A 21,443-nucleotide genomic window follows, 5' to 3' on the forward strand; every position below is an offset into this window, starting at 1 on the left:
TTCAAAGGTTAAGGCTCTGGGGGTCAGGGTTAGAGTCTGTTCATACATGCATTAAATATTTTTAGCTGGACGCAACAGCGGGGCCAGCCCTATAAACGCAAATGTCACTGACTGACTGACCAAGTGCTTAAGTAACACCATTGGTTGGCCAGCCAATTGTTGGAGTTTCCTCATTGGCCGTTGCTCTTTCAAAATGAATTGTTTCTATTGCATCATGGGGGGGGGGGCATTTACAGGCAGTGTTGCCAATTTAGGGCCTGTGTCGCTAGATCCACCGACTTTTCACACCCCATTGGCAACTTTTCTTCACAAAAGAACCTAGCAACAAATCTAGCAAATTTTTGGACTAGCCTTAGCTACTTTCTGTAGAGGAAAAGTTGCCAGTATTGCCCCGCAGCCCAAGGTCAGGCTTTCCCTCCACAGGCACACCTCTCTATCTACCTCAGTCAATTTACTGCATGGCAGCAGACATAGACGTAAACTTTCTCTCTGAGTGATCATTTTACAAGTAAATATAACTCACAGCACAGCCGTTGTCTTTAACATATGTGTATGGTGATTTTGTCAGACGACGTCAGTGTCATAAAATCTGGATTTTAGCAGTGCAGAGCAGCGGCTTGGAAATGGCTTGGAAGTGACTGCTGGTTAACATGTAGTCTTAATGGGCTGTGTTTCAGTCACTATTTCATACTTGTTCCGTTGTCTGACAACAGAAACTGAAAGATATATGAATGAGAACAGCTGTATATGTGAGCACACAGAGCAGGAGGGAAGCAAACAGATAAAGGGTGGTCCAGCCATATACTTGGTTTTGACCTAGTCTTGTTCATAAACAAAGCAGACATGTCTGATGGGTATGTGATGGTATATGGTCAGGAATTACAGTCCTGAATTAAAGATGTAAGCAATACACAAATTACTAAAATATGACAGGTGTTTATCAAACAAAAAGGTTTGGTAAGGTTAACACTTGGGGTCTTCTAAAGAGAAATATTGGGCAAGGAAAAAGACTGAAGTCACTTTACAGTCTGAGTATTCAATGTATGCTAAGGCTCAGTGTCAGAGTTCATTTAAAGTGTAGTGTCAGGCACTAAATAACTACATAACTCATTGTTTTCTTGCACAGCGACAGACATGTTTTTGTCAAAATCTCCAAGGTTAGCAGTCAGCCTCAGGCTCAGCATTCACACTTAGTGTGTTTTGATGCATACGCTCCAGTATCCGATGTATACTACTGAAGCTGGGCCTATCTGATGGGTGTGTGCTCCAACAAAGCCTCATCAGATTGTACAGCTCCAGAGGACAGTTCTCAGGACAGGAGAGGATGTGACCATCCCTCACATAGTAAATAACCTCTTCATGACCCATACCATAGTAAGGCTGCATCCCATGGGAGAAAATCTCCCATAACACCACACCATAGGCCCACACGTCTGATTCAGTGGTGTAACGGTTGTAGAAAATAGATTCTGGGGGCATCCAGCGAATGGGGATGGCATCATTCTCATTGGCTTTGTAGTAATCAGCCGAGTAGATGTTTCTGGAGAGGCCAAAGTCTGCGATCTTCACCACCATCTCCTCCCCTACCAAGCAGTTCCGGGTTGCTAGGTCACGATGGACGAACTTGCGCTCTGATAGGTAGGCCATTCCTCCAGCAATCTGCTTGGAAATTGACAGCTGCTCAGCACAGGACAGAGGTCCGGCCTCCACCTCAGAGGTGAAGCTGCGACCCGACAGGCTGGCACAGCTTAGGGTACGCACTGATTGGGTTGGAGATCGACGGCGCAGGAACTCATTGAGATCACCATGGGCCATGAACTCGAACATCAGACACATTGGTTTACCCACTGCACACACACCTGGTGAAGAGGGGATACAGATGATTTTATCTGATGATCAATGACATACAGAATGTATGGGTAGGCTTGTGAGTTGTGCATTTTCCCACCACAGTGGTTTGAGAGAACAAGCACAAATAGTCAACCAGATAAACACATGGGTGACATCCCTAAATCACACTGAATCAAGTGTATTTTTTTTCTACAGTATATTTTACAATGAGTTCATTCACTGTAAAAGGTAAATATATATTCAGCCTAGACATAAACACAGACTAAACCATCTGTGATGTGTATATGCTCACAAATAAACTCTCTCACATAGTGGATGTACAGTCTTGCATTACTAACCCTATGATGTAGGCTTAGTATATTCCTAAATTAACCTTGTGTTCTTTTGAGCCTGTCTTTACAGAGGGGAAACATGGGCCATCAAAGAGATTTTCCAAAATTGGGAGTGTTATGATTGTGGCTGCACTTTCTGTGAATCTCAGTTGAGTTTAAAGGACTTTACAAACATTGCTGTTTTAGTTTCTGTAAACGTGAAGTGCTGTACGTATTTGGCAGTGAGATGAACTTGTTTGCTTTCTTTATGTGGAAAAAAAGTGTTTTGATGTATTATTTTTTTAAAAACATCAGTTTATTAATCTGTTATTAACCTCTGCAAATGTTTACACTCACCAAAGTCATTCTGCTTTATTTACTACTTGTTTACTTTACCTCTATAAAAGAGTGTCAGTTTTGCTTGTTTATTTATGCATTCCTGTAAATGCTTTTTGCAATGTGCACTGCTTAGAAGAATTTGAGCACACACTGTTAAGACTGTGCAGAGCAGAACCCCAACAGCCCTGCATAAATGTAACCTGGCTTTCAAAAGCGCAACAAAGACCTCAACACAGTTCTGTGGAAAAAATTATCACAAGTCACCAGGGTTGCCAACAAGAAAGGAAATACCCCACCAGAGTCAGACAGTAGTTTCAGTTTCTTTTTCTACAGCTAACAATTTTAGGAACTGCAGATCTTGTCTCTACTCTTTTCAATTTAATGCATGACTAGTACACTTTGATTGAATGCATTTCATTTCATTTCATTGCTTTTGTTTCTGTGTGAAACATGAATATGAACCTCACTGACCCGCCGGTAGCCCAGTCACAACAAATTCTCACCGCCAACTCAGAACTTCATTTTAATTTCTTGTGGAAATCCCAAAGTCCCCCAAAATACCAAATACTGTATTTCAGGCTAAATTTGGGGAATTGTGTATGAAATGATGCACAAGATATCAAGAAGATTTGCGTTATTGTGGTACCATAGAATTCAACCAACCATCAGTCAACAGGAAGTTGCACATTCAGATGTTGTAATACTGGAATCTGGGAGTATTTTGGAATCTGTAATGTTTTTTGTAACTGTCTTCTAACTGTGAGGTCCATTTCAGCACAAGAGGAGGCTTGGAGGCAATGCTCAGTTAGGTTATGTCCTGTGTGTCACAGATTGGGGGGGGGGCAAAAAGAGGGTTGTAATTCAACAGTAGTAACGTTTCACTCCATCCCTAAATATACAGATCACAGAGGCCCCGTCCTGCAGATGCGTCAAGGTATTGGCATGCAGACATATGGAATCTCTCATTTTGACACATGCATGTTATTGATGATGCATATATTTTTAAACATGACTTTCAGTGTATCATTAATCCAGAGGGTAATTAGAGGTAATTAACTAGATAATCTAATCAAATCTAGTCTCGTGTGCACCTGAGACTTTGGCATTGCAGTGTCACTCTCCACATGAGTCATCCAAATTAATGTCACTCAAAACTGTACAGAAAACATACGGCACAGTTGTTTGATACACCTCTGAAAAATCCCCAAATTTACTGCAGTGGTGAATGTTGATTTAAAAATATTTCTCAACCACTGGAGCAGTAAAATGGACCAAAGTAAACAAACTTCTTTCAGCACAGCCATCGACCAATAGATTTGTTTACTCACGGACAGCACCAAATAGAGTGTGTTGTATCTCTAAATGTCTTGCTGTTTGTATTAGATTAGATAGGCTATATTGGTGTAGATAAACTTTAATAGAGGACATTTTTTACTTAGGGAAACAAAGGTACATTAGTTGTCAAGCAACACTTGTTTACTGGCAAACAGTCCTGTCTGGAGCTCTAGTGGTTTTATAGTTATACAGCAAAAAAGATCTGAGAAGAATGACTTCATTCTGGAGAATTACAGCATGTGTAGGAACTGGGACCTGATTTTCCCAAAAGAAGAAAGGAAAAAGAAAAAGATTGCCCTTTAATTTTACATGATTTACCCACTCTCTTACAAACATTTTGGTTGCTTTTGAGCCACTCCTCATTCAGGTCAAACCTTTGTCGCTTTTAAGGTTATTTACATGCTTAAAAGCCCTGTAGCTTAAAATATATGGGTAAAAACAAAGTGACAGCTGAAATTCAACTTTAAGAAAAAACAAAAGTGCTACTAGAAGACAAGTTCTAAAGTGATTGATTGACCAAATGGGTTAAGAGAAGGGTTAGATTTGATGTGTTATGTGACTTTGATCATTTAATTTTGTTGTACTAGTGTACTAGAGATTGATTTATTGTCTATTCCCTTTGTTGTTGGGGACAACATGATGGTACTAAAGTAGTAAAAGGTGAAACCGATGATGGTTTGATTACTGAAGGATGCAGTTATACAATGGGAAACCTTGTCAATATTGACCGTTTATGCTAAGACAGCTCTTTCTGTCTCTGTGTGTTTATGGTTGATTTAATGACAAGTGCGACATAATGTCCATTGCACTTTATCACTTTTTTTCTGCCTTTTCTAGGTCTCTCATAATGTTTCTTTTCCTTCTCTTTTTCTGTGTTTTGATATCTGTTTTTGCACTTTCCTTCTCCCTCAAACCAGACTGTGTGATTCAGAAGCTGCACGATGAAAAATCCAGCTGTGAGTGCAGCCTCTGCGGGGAATCTTGTTTTGGCCTGCTCACTCAGTTTCTCTCACAAACACACACTAACACACACATACCTAGGAGTCGCACGATGTTTGGATGGTCAAATTCGGCCATGAGCGCTGCCTCTCTCTGGAAGTCATTCTGCATGTCAGCTGAGGCTTCCTCCTTCAGCATCTTCACAGCCACCATCGTGAAAGACTCCACTGGCAGCAGGCCTGGTGCTCTGCAACAAACAGACGTTCAAGCACAGCCAATACATGCACTGTAAATGGAGTATACGACACATTTTAGTACAGTGGGGTTTTTGTGTAATGCATTAACCAGATTTCTGTGACCATGTGTTTTGAATGTGTCTCTTAAGTCTACCAACAGGTACTATTGCAGTGTGCTATAAATGTCATTCACTTGAAGGGAAACGCATACACGTACACACGTTCATACACATGCTTCCTGTGTTGCTCACTACAGGGGCAAACTAAAGTCAACACGTTGTTTCTCAGTGTCAGTTTTTATAAAGAGTTTGTACACGCAAAACTACACACACATACAGACATGAAACCACTCACTCACTGACACATACGTGCACGCATACGCACGTTGGTTAACTACAGATTGCAGCCCATCTGTCAGGGAAGAAGTTATTAACTCCTCAGGTCTATTTAGGTCTCTGTGTGTGTTGTGTGTGAGTTCGAGTGTGTATGTGTGTGTGTGTGTGTGTGTGTGTGTGTGTGTGTGTGTGTTTGTGTGAGAACATGCACAACCAAACGCATGTGTTGCCTGTGCGTGTATACGACTGTTTATCTGTCCTCTCGAGTCCTTGTGCATACAAGGAAAATGTCTGTATTTGCACATGTCGCCTGTTACTAGTCACATATGCAGGTATGAGTGTGTGTGTGTGTGTGTGTGTGTGTTTGTGCTCTTGTACTTCACTCTCTGTAAGGCAAAATTTGAGTTTAGACTTAGTTTAAGGATTAAGACTAGAGTTAGGTTTTTATTTTAACGTCGGGCATGTAGTAGACATTGGCTAAGGAATGCAGTACATTATATCAATTATATCAATGCCCTTACATATATATAGTTATACAAATGTGTGTGCATGAAAGAGTGTGTGTGTGTGTGTGTGTGTCATGTTCCCAGGGGTCTCCGCGTACCGCAACATTCCAGTTTTCAGTGAGGGATTACCAGCTTGCCAGAAGGACATCTCACAGACCTGGTTGGCTACAAACCATGGTGCTACTGTTGAAATGCCACAAACTATTATAGTACTGTGCCGTATGTTCTGTACCCTGTTTTATCTGTTGTGCGACACACATTGGCATTGGCTCTAAACGGTTTCTGTGTAACATCGTGAACAGAAGGTCAGAATCCTCGAATGCAGTTTATGGCATGATGGACAATTAATGAGTGTGTGCTGTCTGTTGCTGAATTACAATTTTGCTGCAGTCCAGTATATAGTACACCGTAGAAACAATAGGAAATTCTGAACAGTCCTACATGATTTGTTGTCCTCATTAAAAGCTAAAAGTCTACTTTGAAAACAAGTCATAACAATGATCTTTAAGGTCTAAAGTGAAAATCCCAAACATTTTAACAGAAATCAACATGGTCACTTTTCACTGGACACCTCTCTTGGAGGCGTCTTTCCTCTGACCTCTGTGAGAAAACGTGTATTTTTTGTTTGTGTCAGTTACAGGCCACCGATTCAGGTCATTACACGGGTGAGAGGGATATGAGGCTCCAGTGGGAGGAGATAAATTCTAATAATGCTGAGTCCCACAAGGTTAGAAAAACATCACTTCTGCTGCAATGGATTACTTTTTAAACATTTGAATTGGCTGCAGTGGTTATTAGTCGTGGGTGTATTGGCTCTCTTTTATTATTCTGCTATAAAAAAAACTTCTCACAATTGTTATCCATACTGTAACCAACATTTAACCAGATTACATCCACCGTTCTGCATGAAGAAGGAAACTACAAAACTCCTAGAGCCACCTTTCAAGCCCAAAATATATATTCTGAGGAGATTTTGTAGAAGAGATTTATTGCTTCTATTTTATTACTTCCATTTATTACTATTTATTACTAAACCCAATGACTATATGACCCAGGTCTGGTATTTAGTGTGATCATAGAGCTTAGTTTGAGACATTTGTGTCTTGCTGTGAATAGGGTCAGTGTGCAGTGTAAGTGACACCAAGAGCAGCTCTCCCTGTGACTTTGTGAATGACGCAGCAGTTCTCAGAATGACCGGGGGCCTGGTTTAGCCCCTCTAACCCCCCTCTCTTTCCCTGAAAACTTTCTCACCCTTCTATCTCTTCCTCAGCCTGAGAAATATCCTAAATATAAATATCATCGTGTGAGCCCCAGGCAGCGTTATGATAATGACATGGCAATATTAAATATTAGTCTGATTAATGTAATATTGCAGGTAAATGCCCCTTTTTCTAGAATCTCTCTCTCATTTGTGGTAGAGGGCTCTTTGAGTTTTAAACCTGTGCTTCTCTTTCCGTTTCTTTTTCTAAGTCAATCAGTTCTCCCCTCCTTTTACAACCCGGTTGTATAGTTATCATTCCCCCTCTGCTTTCCATATCCATTTCTCCTCTCCTCCCATTTTCCCTTTGCTTCATCTCCCCCTCTCACCTGGCTTGGAAAACCCGTCCGAAGGCTCCCTCTCCAATATCTCTAACATATTGGATATTATTTCGTGGGTACTCGAGGGCCAGTAGCTTTGAGTTCAGCAGCAAGGGAACCCTCTGGTACATGGGGTTGGGGTGGAGTCGGTCCAGCAGGAGCTCTGATGGAATAGCACTCAGCGTTGGGGTCTCCATCACTCTGTGGACGGAAAGCGGATGAGTAGGGAATATAAAGGTGGATAGAGGGCTCGGCATCCTGTCTTTCTCTTACCTCTTTCGGTTCCTCCACTGCTTCCTGCGTTTGCGGCAGGTGAGGATGATGATGATGAGGAAGACTGCAGCTACAAGTGCAGTCAGGATGATAACAATGACAGACATGGAGTAAGCTGGAGATGACACAGTGGTGGTGGGAGGGAGACGAGGAGTCTGAGGGGGGCCCAGTGCCTCTGGTTTCCTCACTGACAAACACAGAGACAAAGTCAACACCAAGGTGTTATGCTGTGCATGGGCTCTTAGAAACTGTCTAGAAAGGTTATCATGAGTGTAAAATGAAAATATCTCACTTATTTTATCAATGAAGGAAAGTTGCTAGAATAAAAAACATATAGTTATTTGTTATAATATTGTGGTATATTTGGTATTAAACGATAAGTCTGGCTTATTACAACGTTGGTCTTAATTTTTGGAGTTTCGACCATCCTTTTTTAGAATATTACGATTTAGCCGGATTATTAAACTTTTCTTTTGGAGGGAAAACCAATAGTGAGCACACACAGAATTTTGGAAATAATTATAATCGCACAATAAAAATGTGTGTTCAAAACTTAGTAGGCAGTGCAGTGCCAGGGATTTTGGACCCATGAAAAGAAATCACCACCATCCACCAACCCACCAATGAGCAATGCAGAGGCCCTCTGGATGTTTACGTTTTGCCCAAAACAAGAGAAGAAAATGAAACCTTTAGTTTTATTAGTAAATTGTAAATAAGATATTCTATTAATGATGATAGCTTAATAAATTAGAATTGAAAAAAACTACCTCACATTTTAAATGTTTTTTAGGGCCCCTGGAAGTCACAGGCCCTTAGAGTTGTCTTCACTGCAGTGCTATTGTTGTGCGCATGTATATGTACTTAATGGAATGAATGTTTTTGACATAATCCTGTTTTCTAAAATAACTTTGTGCACATCACGTCCACATTTATATATTATGTTTATTCATCTTCGTGATATCGTACATGTTTACCTCCTTAAAAACAGTCATGTCCTTTGTCCACCAGAAAAGCTAATCTGACTATAAACTATTACTGGGTGTCATCCCATTTCTCCCACAGCTATTGTGAGCAAAACTGAAATATACTAGGATGCCACTCATGCTAGAGCCAACACTGGGACCCTCCATCCTAATGATTAACACATCCACGTCTTTTGCCTAAAACCTCACTGCTGCACTTGGATAGCTTTCATTGATAATAATAATCATAATAATAATAATAATAACCTAATATTATTTTCCTAATTCGAGCTCCATCAGTCTGGTGTCACAGGTAGCCATGGTGATGAGGACTGACGTGTTCAGCTGCTGCTATAAAAGCGGATCCCACTATTCCGACTGTGACCAAGAATTAAGAAAATGTCCCTGACAGACCGGAAGCGAGGACGCAGCTGTTGCACTGAGGGGAACATGGCCTCCACTGGTTTGCTCCGTGAGAAACACCTGCTGGATGACCGCTATGGTAAAACACAGTAGACCACTGCTGAGTTCAACATCTTTGCTCCGTATCATTATTAAATGGAGCATAAATAACTGTTTAATAATAAATTAAATAATAAATAATTATACTATTTATAAATATGTATATTGGTTATTTTATTTTATTTGGTTAAAAAAATTATTTCCCCTGCATTAAACTTGGTATTTCGGTGTCAAATCGTTACAGATGATTGGTTCTTTACTGAGCGTGCACGTGACAGGTGAAAAGAGGCAGTGATTGGGAAGAACTAGTGTTTTGAGAGGGGATGGTGGGGCAGGGTCGTCGAGTTTAACTTTGAAAGTACAGGGAAAAGATGGCGGCGGGGCCATGGAGACGACATCGGGAGCTGGAACGAGCCGGCGACCGACGCCAGCGTGGTCGACCCGGGCCCGGTCTTTGTACGTGGACGACAGAGTCAGCGTGTTTTCACTGTCGACTCTGGACGGAAATATATCTGGAGCTGTTAGAGCATCACGTCCTTAAGTTCAGACCCGCTCAAAGCCCTGTTCAAACCACAGTGGGATCATGTTCGGCCCTTTGAAGCATGTGTGAATTAACTGTCGGGTCTGGATCATACATTTCCTCGGAGAGGCACCGGTAGGACAGCGGTTTTGAAGTTAGAGGTAGGTTTATCAGAAAAGCTAGACAGTACCCTTCATAACTTTGAAGTGTACCGAGTCCTGGAGGATTATAATCAACAAGATAAGAATATCTTCCTTCTGGACTTCGGGGTGTGTGTAGTAATGTACTCGGACCTTACGTCTGGTACGTAATGCTCTTAACGTGATTTACAAGAGGAGAGGGATCAGTCATCTGCTGTAACAGCTGTTAAGGCAGACGTGCAGGTGATGTTCACACTCGATGTTTGTGTGTGGGATTTCTTGTGATGAAGGTACACGCAGTGGGTCAGCATGAAAAAGTTGGCAATGGCACATGCAGTTCTGTTTAGTCGTAACTCACATCTCAACAGAGCTTCTGGCTTTATAACATTAAATATTTATATTGCGTTTAATTGGACTATGGCAGCAGAATTGCGACTGTACTTAGGTGAAATCTGATGAGTCAAGAAACAAGTGGACTGTCTTTTTTGGAAATGTCTCTGGATGATGCAACCATGGCTAAAACCAACAACTGTTTTATTAATATTTTAGGGACATTAGTGTTGAATGTGAATGCAATAAATGCAAAATCATTGATCACCGAAGTCCCTCAGTCCAATGATTACTACCATATTGTGTCCGTATGTCAGAAAAAGATATAAAATAAATATTATGGTTTGAATTCATTTATCACAATTTGAAATAAGCTGCAGTTACAGCCTTCATGAAACACGGAGCATTATAATCATTCTCAAATCTCTGCCTTGAGTATCAGTCAACATATGTGCTTCCAAATATGATAGAAAAATACACGTTCGCTTTAAGCAACTTAAGTTTTCAATTACTCAATTATTACGTCTGGAGCATGACTGTGGTCTCACTGTGAAAGAAGCATTTTCATGGTGAAACAGACACCATCTGTTACATGTTATTGTAAGAGAGACAGCCAGTCCAGCTAAGAGACATTTAAATCATGTTTTATTCATATCACTTGAATAAATCACTTGTTCCAAGAGCCCAAATCTTTGTTGTAAACATTAAATATTAGTGTTTACAAAATGTTCATTGATAAACAGAACTTTGATTGGATTCACAACTGTGTACTGTCATGTTTTGTCTTAACACAATCTTTTTTGTAAATGTATGTTAATGTGCTTTTAGATTGTGTGACACAAAGACGTCTTCATGCTGGGCTTAATCCACATAAATAATCGTGAATAAGTTTTTTGGCAACAAGTCCTGCTGTGAGTCTTTATTTTCTTCTGTGTGAAATGTTGAAATGTTGTGAACTGTTCTGGAAAGTCGTAAATGCAGCTATTTTGACTTATCAATCCAGGCTCTCATTAGTCCAGTCGTCTCATCCTGACTAATGTGACTAATGTTTTCCTTTTTCGTTCTTCCCATTTAGCCAATCTGCCTCAGCCGGGACGAGTCCTTCAGCTGACAGTAACCAACCTGAGGAACCGTCCTTTGAGCGACTCCATCCTGAGCCTGTATCACAGCCTCACCACAGGCTTTAAGGACTTCCCTATTATTCCATACAAGGGATCCTTCTGCTCTCTTCAGACGGCTACGCCCTTCGTCGATGTGGAGCAGGAGCAGAGGGAGAACACCGCAACCGTCTCCTCTAATGGAAGGACCGGCAGGTATGATGGTGCCCGCTACAGGCTCCAGCTCTGCTTCTTCAACTATACTGACTCCAGTTATTCCTGAGAAGACAGAGCCGGGAGGACTGAGGGCCGACCCAAGAAACTGTCTCCGACATGTGGACTTTGATGGCAGGACTGTGACCAGAGTCGTCTCCCCTGTGTAGCGCTCTGAAAGCACCGAGCTGACAAACCGCTGGAGAGCGAGCGACTGCACAGCGGACGGACACGTTCTCATGTCAGGCCTCTGTCAATTTACCAAAGAGTCTGCACAGTGTGCAAAGACACAGAGGAAGAAGAGGAAGGACACTGAGGAAGAGAGCAGCCGTCTGTCTCCACCAAAGAAATGCCTCAGAGTGTGATTGGATCGTCCAATAGTTCTCATGAACAAACCAGGACATCCAGCAGTTCCTGGAGGACCTGGAACTGCTGGTCGACCATTAAGTGCTTTGATGATATATGACCTGCTGCAGCTTTTGGTCTGTCCATTCAACGTTTACGTGGTTCAACAGTCAATTGTAGGCCTGAGGGGATGCCATGTACATGTGACTGACCATGTTTGTGCCCTTCGTCTGGCAGGTTAACAAACGGGATTATTTGGCAGTGCTAGTGATGCCCCGGGTAGCGTCTTGCACTGGGGCCCATGTGGACATGCTGCACCATATCAAATATATGGTCGGCTGAGGAGTAAAGAGTGTATATTTGTAAATAGTTTGCTCATCATGGTTGTGGTACACAGGTTGTTTTCAACACGTCTTGCACTGGTGCTTCTTGCACCTTTCTTTATTTCTTAGAGCTGGCCTGTGTGTCTGACATAGTGGAAACTGCAGTGGAGCCACGGAGAACTCTGTTCCTGGGACCTTGGCTCTTCTGAAAGAAGCAGCCTTGAACAGCAGAAGAGCATTAGATGGATTTCTTCATCCTTCTCTACAGTAGCAAATAAGGAGTGTGTTTACTCGAGCTAATGTTGAGATTAATGTTGAGGACTCCTCATCAGTTCAGATCAAGCTTCAGACTTAAGTCTGAATGAGGATCACAACAGGGAACATCCAGCTGCAGGGGCAGAGTCAGAGCTCCAACACTACTGATCCACCGATGACAGGCAGGACGAGCAGAAGGAACAGACTGACAGAAGAAGAGGAAGAGGAGGGAGAAGACAGAAACGGTGATGATGTTAACTCCGCCTGCGCGCTCTGCCAGCTGACTGGAGCAGCCTGCAGTGGACCGAGTGATAAACACTGATCTGTTTGTGAAGGATGGAAAACCCGGGAGCCAAGACATGTTTACTTTGAAATGAAGATCAACTTTGCCTTGAAAAATCACCAAGAATGAACAGATTGGTGAGTAGTCCATAACAGAGAATCTAAAAGTTAAATATATTGTGTTGATGGTCTAGTAGCTCCGTCTAAATACTACGGTATGGCTCAATAAAGACATTTTCCCTCTTGTCTGTCATTTGCCTTTTTCAGTTAGGAGATGAGATGAGACAGCATCTCATTTACAAAGATAAGTATACAGTTATTGTATGTTATTATCAGAGGTTCTGTATTATCACTAGGTCTAATGTGTATATTATTACCAAAATTGTTAACTGTTATCGCCCCATATCTGTCATCTGTCTTTTACAATGAGGAGAGGAAACGACACAAATGAGACAAGCGGAGAAGAAAAGAGGCAACATTCACTGTGAGTTGTTTTGTTTAAAAAGATTAGTATATATTCATCCTGTGATATTTTCAGAATTTCTATTCTGACCATTATTTCTTCTTTTTGCCGTTGCTTAAATTGTTAACTGTTCCCCTTCATCTGTTTTTGGAGAGACTAGAGTAAACGGCACACAGAGGAAAGGAAGACCAGAGGAGACAAGAGGAGAGCAAACTCTATGTATGGTGAACCCTCTTATTTACAAAGATAAGTAAATGTCTAATTATTTTTAATAATCAAGATTCATATAATGATCAGATGTTCTTCTGGTTGCTGGAGTTGCTTATTAACTTGATGTCCGCCTGCTTGTTTTTGATTTCTACAGAAAGTTGAACATGCACTGTGAATTCTCACATTTAAAAAGATAAGTGTACATTTATTCTATGATATTATCAGTTTCAATATTCATCAGTTGTTCTTCTGTTTATTTCATTGCCGAAGCTATCAACTGTTATTTCCTCTTAATCTGTCCTTCGTCTTTTAGAGGGAGAGAAGAGGAGACGAGACAAGCATGCACTGTGAACTTTCTTATTTTAAAAAATTAAATATACATTTATTTTTATGTAAAATCAGACTTTCTATTATCAGTAATTTTTCTATCTGCATCTTTGCTGAGGTTATAACCGTTATTAACCTTATCTGCCATTTGTCTTTGATAAAGAAGCAAGGAGTGGAGTCGAGGGGAAAAGGGAACATCATCTACTGTGAACTCTCTTATTAAAAAAGATACAGCAGGTATACATTTATTTCATGTCATTATCACAAACAGTTTACCGATCAATACTTAATGTGTTCACCAGGTTGTTGAGGTTATTATTCCCTTACTATGCTGCAGCAGCAGCAGCAGCACAGACAGTTTGTCGTCCTGAGGAGCTTCCTGTCTGTCATCACACACAGATCCAGCTTGAATACAAGTCTCACAAAGTCTGTTACAGCTCATTTGTCATGTCTTACAAGGGTAAATTACTACCCCTTTGGGTAAATTATAGAAAACAATAACATTGATTTATGTATTTATTATTGTCAAGAAAAGATCCAAATTAATTTTATCCTTCTGACATGTAGTCTGTGTAATCACAGGATGAACATGTCATAATAGGCCAAGATTTGTGTTCCACCTACTTTTTGTCTTTAATAAACCAATTTCACAGGACAAGTTAGTGTGTATTTTTTTTAATTGTTGGAATTGTATTTTATAGGCTTTCCATGGGGAATTTCAGTGTTCAGTGAACATTCATTTCTGTTTACATCATTGTATTACATCCTAGTGATGATGTTTGTTCCAACAGTAAAAGTTTGCAGGAAAATACGTGTCCTTTGCCTGACAGGGTACATCAAGAGTAAAAGGTCAGAGGGCTCTGGTAAATATCACTGTTTCAGTTTGATTTGCACAATGAAGAGTTACTTTTTTTTCTCAGCTGCAGAAGTCAACTTCTCAACTGAGCAGATATGCATGTAAACATTCTGCATACAGTGGAATGCAATACTTGATGACGACTGATACCCTGGAAAATTCTTTTAACATTGATGAATATCTTAAAATAAATAACGCTCAAATATACATTAACTTCTTCAATTAAAATTAACATTGTCATCTATAGAATGATATTGGGCAAGGGCTCTCTGGATGTTTACTTTGTTAAGTTTACAAAAACAAGAACAGAAAAACACGCTGTTAAATTTGTACATTGTAACAAAATATTCTATTGATGAGGTTAATGATTTAATATTGAAACAAATTACCTAATGTTATCATTTGTTAGGGCCCCTGTCAGTCAGGTTTCCCCAGTAAATTTTGGTCATTTCCACCACTGGTAATAACTTCCTAACTCAAAACATGATGAAATGCCTTGACTCCAACACATTAGCTGCTACCTATTAAAGTAACGTAGAACTGTATAAACATTCTCTTTTGCCAGTGAGTTTACAGATGCGAGTTGGAGAGCGCAATGAACTGGAAACAGGTGAACCAAGTACAAAAGACAGCAGAAGACAGTACCTGATGCTGTGCCTGCCTCCCCACACGGCAGCACGGCACAATACTCCCAGCGTATGTTGGGATTTGAGGTGTAACACCAGGGCTTGTCGCTGATTCCTCCTGGGTTCCTACAGTGGCTGTCTGAGTTCTTCAATTCTGGAATGACGTCCACAGAAAGGCGGTGCTGGTGGGGAACCTACAGGACAAGACAGAATGGCGCGGAGGAGAAAAACGAAAAGGGGATCAACAAGGAGAAGAGTTTTGTTGACTTTTTCTCAACAAAGCTGTGAAGTATTATCAGAAAGGTATAAGCAGTATAGGATCAGCTGGAAAGGGAACGGGGGAGGTTGAGTGGTGTTAACAATTGTTGCATTTTGGAAAATAGACCTTTACTTCATGCCCTGTCAGAAGTGTGCTGTTGCTTCTTTCTACTTTCAAAACTGGTAAGGTGAGTCCATCTGTTTCTGAGGAAAACATTATCTGATCTGTTCTGTTGCTGACCCCATGCTCTGGAGAGGGGTAAAGAAGAATCAGACTTGACTTGAGAGATCAGTTAAGTGTGATAAATAAATGTATGTATTTGTTTTTCCTGGAATGTTTTAAGAACTGTTTCAAGTTGATCTGAATGGACAGTGGACATTTGAATTGACCCACAGTGGAATTGATGTGTTTTTTTCACATCAGAAATGAAGCAAAGATGGCCTTCCAAATAATTGAGCACAATTTTCAATGCCCTGTTTAGGGTCTAAAGTAAGGGTACAGTTTAATAACCATAGATTGAGGGACAATAGGGGTTGCATGGTTGTTTTTTTGCAAAGTAGAGTGCCAACACAAATACTCAACGTCCGGTGTCTTCGTGTGTCATGAACTTTAGTCATCAAAAGGGCAATGGTCCAACCTATCCCAAGAGATATGAAGTCATGAGCTGAAAAGGCTGGGTTCAACAAGTGCTGCTATAGCTGAATGTGTTGAGAAAACTGCTCAGAGGGTTGATTTCCTGAGGAGTCAACACTCAAGTTGCCAGGAATGCTGAAAACAACTCTTCATACCTAAATAACAAGTTACGTTGTTTGTCACTGCCTTCCAAAACAATCCATTGACTGCTAGAGGGAGATGGAATTCAAGTCTCTATTGTCGAAGTCCATCACTTTGAACACCCAACCATCCATCCCAGTCTCCTCCCTGCAGATGTTTTGCAGCTCTACAACAACGTCATGTTACTGCATGCCCAGCTTTGCCTCCGTGAAAGAGCAGTCATTATTCTAATGACCACAAGAGGTCGCTTCGCAGAGAAAAACAAAGGCTGTTTCAGGTGCTCTGGCCAAAGATGTTGATTTACTGGTGAGAAAAGTATCATTAAAAACACTAACGCTCGTAGAACTTTTTTTCCGTAACCAAAACAGAGCTACAGTCTTTGAATAATATCAACAAAAAAATAACATACCATCAGAGTGACATCCTTAGTATAAAAAGCCTTGTGCTCGAGAGTCTCTCAGTCAAAGTTTGGCTGTATGACTCGGCAAAAAATGTGACACTACTCACACAATACACATTATGCGAGTGTGTGCTGAACGTAAATGCAATTTTACTATGCACGATGACATATGTTGTGTGGAACACAGGCAAGTGATAACTACAGTCTGCTTTAAACAGCAAATCTACATTCAGTAGTGATACAGAGTGTCATAGATCTGGGATCACACATGTTAGAGATTTTAAATTAGATTGTTAGTCAGTTGTGTGGAATGGTTGCTCGCACGGTTTCTCATCCTCCAGTAACACTAACACTTACTTACGTTCTGCACACTTGGATTTTGTCTTCAACACCACAAAGTTTCTGTTTGGGTGAAAACAAACAGAAACCTACATGTGCTCAAATTTACAGAGGGAGACACACAAAGTCACAGATAAGTCGATATCCCCTTATCTCTGTGTTATTTTGAAATAAATGAAGATGTAGCATGTAAAAAGTAGAATACTCATTTACAGACTTTTCTATAAAAGGCTGACGGGTGGATAAAGAGGGAATTTGACATTTGTGAATTAGGGTAAAATATTGAGCTTTACATCATGTTAAATTAATTTATTAATCAGTATTTGTGAAACAAATTCCGAAAAAAAGAAACACATTGATTTTAACCTTCTGAGTGTACCTCATCCAATGAAAATAAAATAGGCCTTTTAGGTTCAAAATGGTGCAATCAACCTCACACTGCCTTCTGGGAGAACTGTTCCAGCAGACATCATCCCAATCAGGCTATTATACTTACAAGAGGAAATGGAAGCTTTGGTGCTGGCCAGGAACTTAAGAATCATCATCAAAATAATCCCAGTGTGTTTAACAGCATACCTTTTGACTTATGTTTCGCCAGCACACCATATCACAGAATTACAGCCTTTTCCTACAAGCTGCACATGCTACATTCTCACTTGCTGATGTTAGTGTATTTTCTTAACTTTAGATCCTGACTTTAATACAGACCATACACTTTCAGCATGGAGCTGTAACTGACAGTTTGCTAAACCCTGCTCCCCTTAGTTTCTGCTGCGATGCTTATCACGATTCCCATTCTCGCACGGAACATATGCAGTTTACAATGATGGCAGATTTGCCACTCGAAATTCGTAGTAATTTCTGACACATTGGGTCGTTTATTTCAGACAGTGGTAGACAAAAGCAGATTTCTCATTTCTATCCTTTGAGAATCCTTGAAAAGGCTGTCTTTGGCTGACTTTTTTATGTGTCAAGCTGACTCCTTTTTAAAACAAGAATCTTGTAAAGGGGTCTTTAATATGCACTGGATGACTACATACCGGGCAGTGTGTGACACTGTGCTAAAAGACTGAGGCTAAAGTTGCATCCTCACTAGCTAATGATCCAGGTAGGGGACATGGAGATAAAGAATCAGCAATGTTATACAGCTACTTTTGCTGTTTTGCCTATGTATCTAACCTAACCAAATGCTTCATTAAGTTTTGATATTTTTTTTCTGGCAAGAAAATGACCATTTAGATTTCAGACATGTGGTCAGGTTTTCCACATACTGGAAATTGTGTACCAGTGTTTTCAGAGATGTGATCACTGTGCGCAAGGAAAACAGTCTTATCTCACATAAGCCCCTTTGGTAGTTTACCATTAGCTCTGTTGTCCATAATGTTATTAAAATTCCTTTATGGAAGGAAATTCCTTTATAGAAGATGGAAGATATAATTTGGTCTCAGAGTTGAAAGCTTCCAGTCTGAAGGTAAAGCTGGTTATATAAGAAATACATGTTTTATTGGACAGTTCAACAACAGAGCTGCCTCTGTGGAATTTGGATGGACTTGGATAACAGGTGTATTCTCCAGTAAAGTCTGATCAGCAAAGGTGTATCCTAAAAAAGTGTTTTTAAAAATAAGTCTGTCTGTATCTTGTGCTTGTATTTTGTGCTTTCGCGCTTGTATGTGTTTTTGTATTTGGAGTATATTCCCTTTATGTTTGTGCCTTCACTCTTGTTTTTCCTTAGTCTTTAGGTGCCTCCATAGAAAAGGCTTTTAAGATGAGGACTAACCAATTCATGTGACGATCGTAACACCACTTTTGCAGGGATTGCTGGAGTGTAAACTCCCCCAAATGTAAGTAGTACGACAGAACTGCTAACATTACCCTAACTCAGGTAACATTCAGCACAATGGACGTGCTATATGTGAACAGTGCTTCTTTTAACGTAACCTGTAGCCCCCCACCACGATGTAGTAATTCTCTTGGCCTTGGAAGTAAAGCTGGGTTAGGCTACTACTATAAATAGTAAGCTAGTTAGCTAGACGTGCTATCATTTGCAGCCCACATTAGAGCAGACAAACACCAAAGTCTCTATATGTAGTATTGCACTAACTACAGCTCCATGCACATTGCTTAATCATGCAAAGAAATCAAGAGTTTCTGGGAATCATTACGACCTATTAAGTTGTTCTTGATTATGAACGTTTGATTTTCTCAAGCTGCTTTTCTGATTTTAAATGTACTTGCAATTTGCAGCCACGTGTCAACATTCTGAGTCATATGTAAATGCACCTGTAGTGGTAGTGGGGTCCAGACAAAATATTCTCACAGACACGTGTAAACTGCAACACGTGCGGTTTCACACACATTCACAATTTATTTGTGAATGGAAAGTGTATGGCAACATTGTGTGGAGAGACAAAGAGATGAAGGAGAAAAAGTATGCGCTAATATTTGTGAATTGCATTGGAGAGCAAAAGTTCTCTTAGTTTCACATACAGTAGACATAAGTATGTGTTGATCAACTGTACAATGTTAAAGTGTGTGTGTATGGTGATGGAGTATGTGAACCATATGCGTGTGAAAGCTAATTGCTTCCAGAGACAGGATGTGACACGATGAGCTCCTCCCTCTCTGCTGACCTGGCATACACACACACACACACACACTGCGCAGGAGAGTAGTAACAGTTTACCCTAACGCACCCGGGAGTATGTGTATTTGTGTGAGCACGTGTGTGTCTGTGTGTGCTTGTGTCTGCACTTGTAAGCACTGTGTGTTTTGTTGTTTCTGAGTAGAGATTAGGAATGTTTGATATAAAACTAAACATCCACACACAACACATCAGTCACACTTAGTAAATACAGAGATTATTATGTTGGCAGCCTTGCTATCAATCACTAGAAATTTCGACAGCGCTGTTTAACCTTTCCCCCATATTCCTTTAACTTTTTCCTTTTGTGTTGATTGTGATTGACATGTCATTAATCAGCTTGCTACTGAAGACTCAAACCAACAATGAAACCATAGTTTGAAGCTTGTAAAAAAAGAAATCTTCGTTCCACTGCATGAGGACATTCCCATGAGCAGATACTGCAATTATTAAACCAGTTTTTTAAAAATGTTCTGTCTTTTTGGAATTTCAAATTTCTCCCCCCTGCTCTATTTACATGTCGTTCTTTTGTATCTACACTTTATATTTTAGTTTAATTCAAGTTTATATGTTCTACAACTACGGAGTGATGTGACATTGTGGCTTTAGGAACTTATACACACAAATACCTGTTGGCTCCATGGCTGACACGGTATCCCAGACCTCGTCACATTAATAGTGCCTTGGTAGAAACGACCTCTGTCATTGTAACACGTTGCTGTTGAGACCCAACAGAATGGATATAGAATTAAAAAGTTATTTTTAACAGTTACTGTTTAATAAATGATTCATTCATTGCTGTGTGAAATTAGTACTAACAACTGGAAACAAATATATTTGTGTTGCACTTAAACACTTTTTATACTTACTTGTAATTTGATCTTTCTTGATGTCTGAAATGTAGAAAGGTAGAGATTAAAAAACTTTGAATTTTAAGAGGAATCAAAGCTTTCAAGTAATTTGAATTTTAAAAAAATGTCATGGAGAAATCAATAAAGCACTGAAGGTTAATTAAGTATGTTTAAGATTATATTACAAATATCAACATCACTATGCAAAGACACTTTACATCAGACACACACATGAACGAACACAAACACACACACACACACACACACACACGCACACACGCACACACACACACACACACACACACACACATAGATTAAAGATGGTGTTTAAAGGGTAGGCTTTATATTGCCTTATAAACACAAATAATTGCACCTAGCCAACTCATGCTTTTCTTGTAAATATGCTCCGTTTCCTTCCTCTTAACTGCTTTTATGCTAGATTGCTGTGCTCATGCTGTTTCTGCAGTATAGAATTAGCAGTATTAGCAAACTGTAGTTAAGAAATTAAAATAAAACAAAACACAAGGTACATCATAAACACACACACACAAACACACAAGCATACGCGCATTCTGATCTTGAATATTTTAGCAAACATGTTCTGTGCATGAAAAATGAATGAAACCGGTTCTCCAACCAAGAAAACAGATTACACAGTATGCTTACGTAAAGATACCTTACCTACAAAAGGGACATGTGTACAGGCATCAGGGTCTGTGTGAAGACTTGGCAAGGCCTGACAATTGGGCAGCAGTGGACTGGGATTATGGGACCCAATGACAGAGCTGAAGAGCCCAGGCTGGACTGAACTGCTGCTCTCGAGTACCAACCACTCTTTGTGGCAATACAGCTCCTTCACTGCCAGGCAGTGTTCTCTGTTTTATAAAGGGAAATATAGATGATAAAGCTCCTTCAACCATTCAATCAGCGATTCATTATTTTGTTAATTTACACCCACTTCTTACATATTGTATCCACTCCATCACTCCTTCATCGTCATCCATTAAATCCATCCATTCATTCCTTCATTAATTCATATACCGTACTGACAAAGTGAACCAGTGA

General features: G+C 40.2%; 1 protein-coding gene across 1 annotated transcript in view; it reads right to left on the minus strand.

Annotated features, from left to right (window-relative positions):
• Window positions 1-784: 784 nt before the first annotated feature.
• The window catches only part of musk (muscle, skeletal, receptor tyrosine kinase), a 33,605-nt gene continuing 12,946 nt past the window's right edge, over window positions 785-21,443 (minus strand). Inside the window, exons 10-17 of the mRNA XM_040156694.1 lie at window positions 21,060-21,253; window positions 20,397-20,420; window positions 20,157-20,245; window positions 15,134-15,308; window positions 7,704-7,890; window positions 7,440-7,631; window positions 4,874-5,022; window positions 785-1,859 (exon numbers count right to left, since the gene is read on the minus strand). Coding sequence (XP_040012628.1) covers window positions 1,159-1,859; window positions 4,874-5,022; window positions 7,440-7,631; window positions 7,704-7,890; window positions 15,134-15,308; window positions 20,157-20,245; window positions 20,397-20,420; window positions 21,060-21,253 — 1,711 coding nt within the window. The 3' untranslated portion in view covers window positions 785-1,158. The remainder of the gene's footprint in view (window positions 1,860-4,873; window positions 5,023-7,439; window positions 7,632-7,703; window positions 7,891-15,133; window positions 15,309-20,156; window positions 20,246-20,396; window positions 20,421-21,059; window positions 21,254-21,443) is intronic.

Source organism: Xiphias gladius, chromosome 20 (assembly GCF_016859285.1).
Source record: "Xiphias gladius isolate SHS-SW01 ecotype Sanya breed wild chromosome 20, ASM1685928v1, whole genome shotgun sequence".
In the NCBI taxonomy this organism is placed as follows: Eukaryota; Metazoa; Chordata; class Actinopteri; order Istiophoriformes; family Xiphiidae; genus Xiphias; species Xiphias gladius.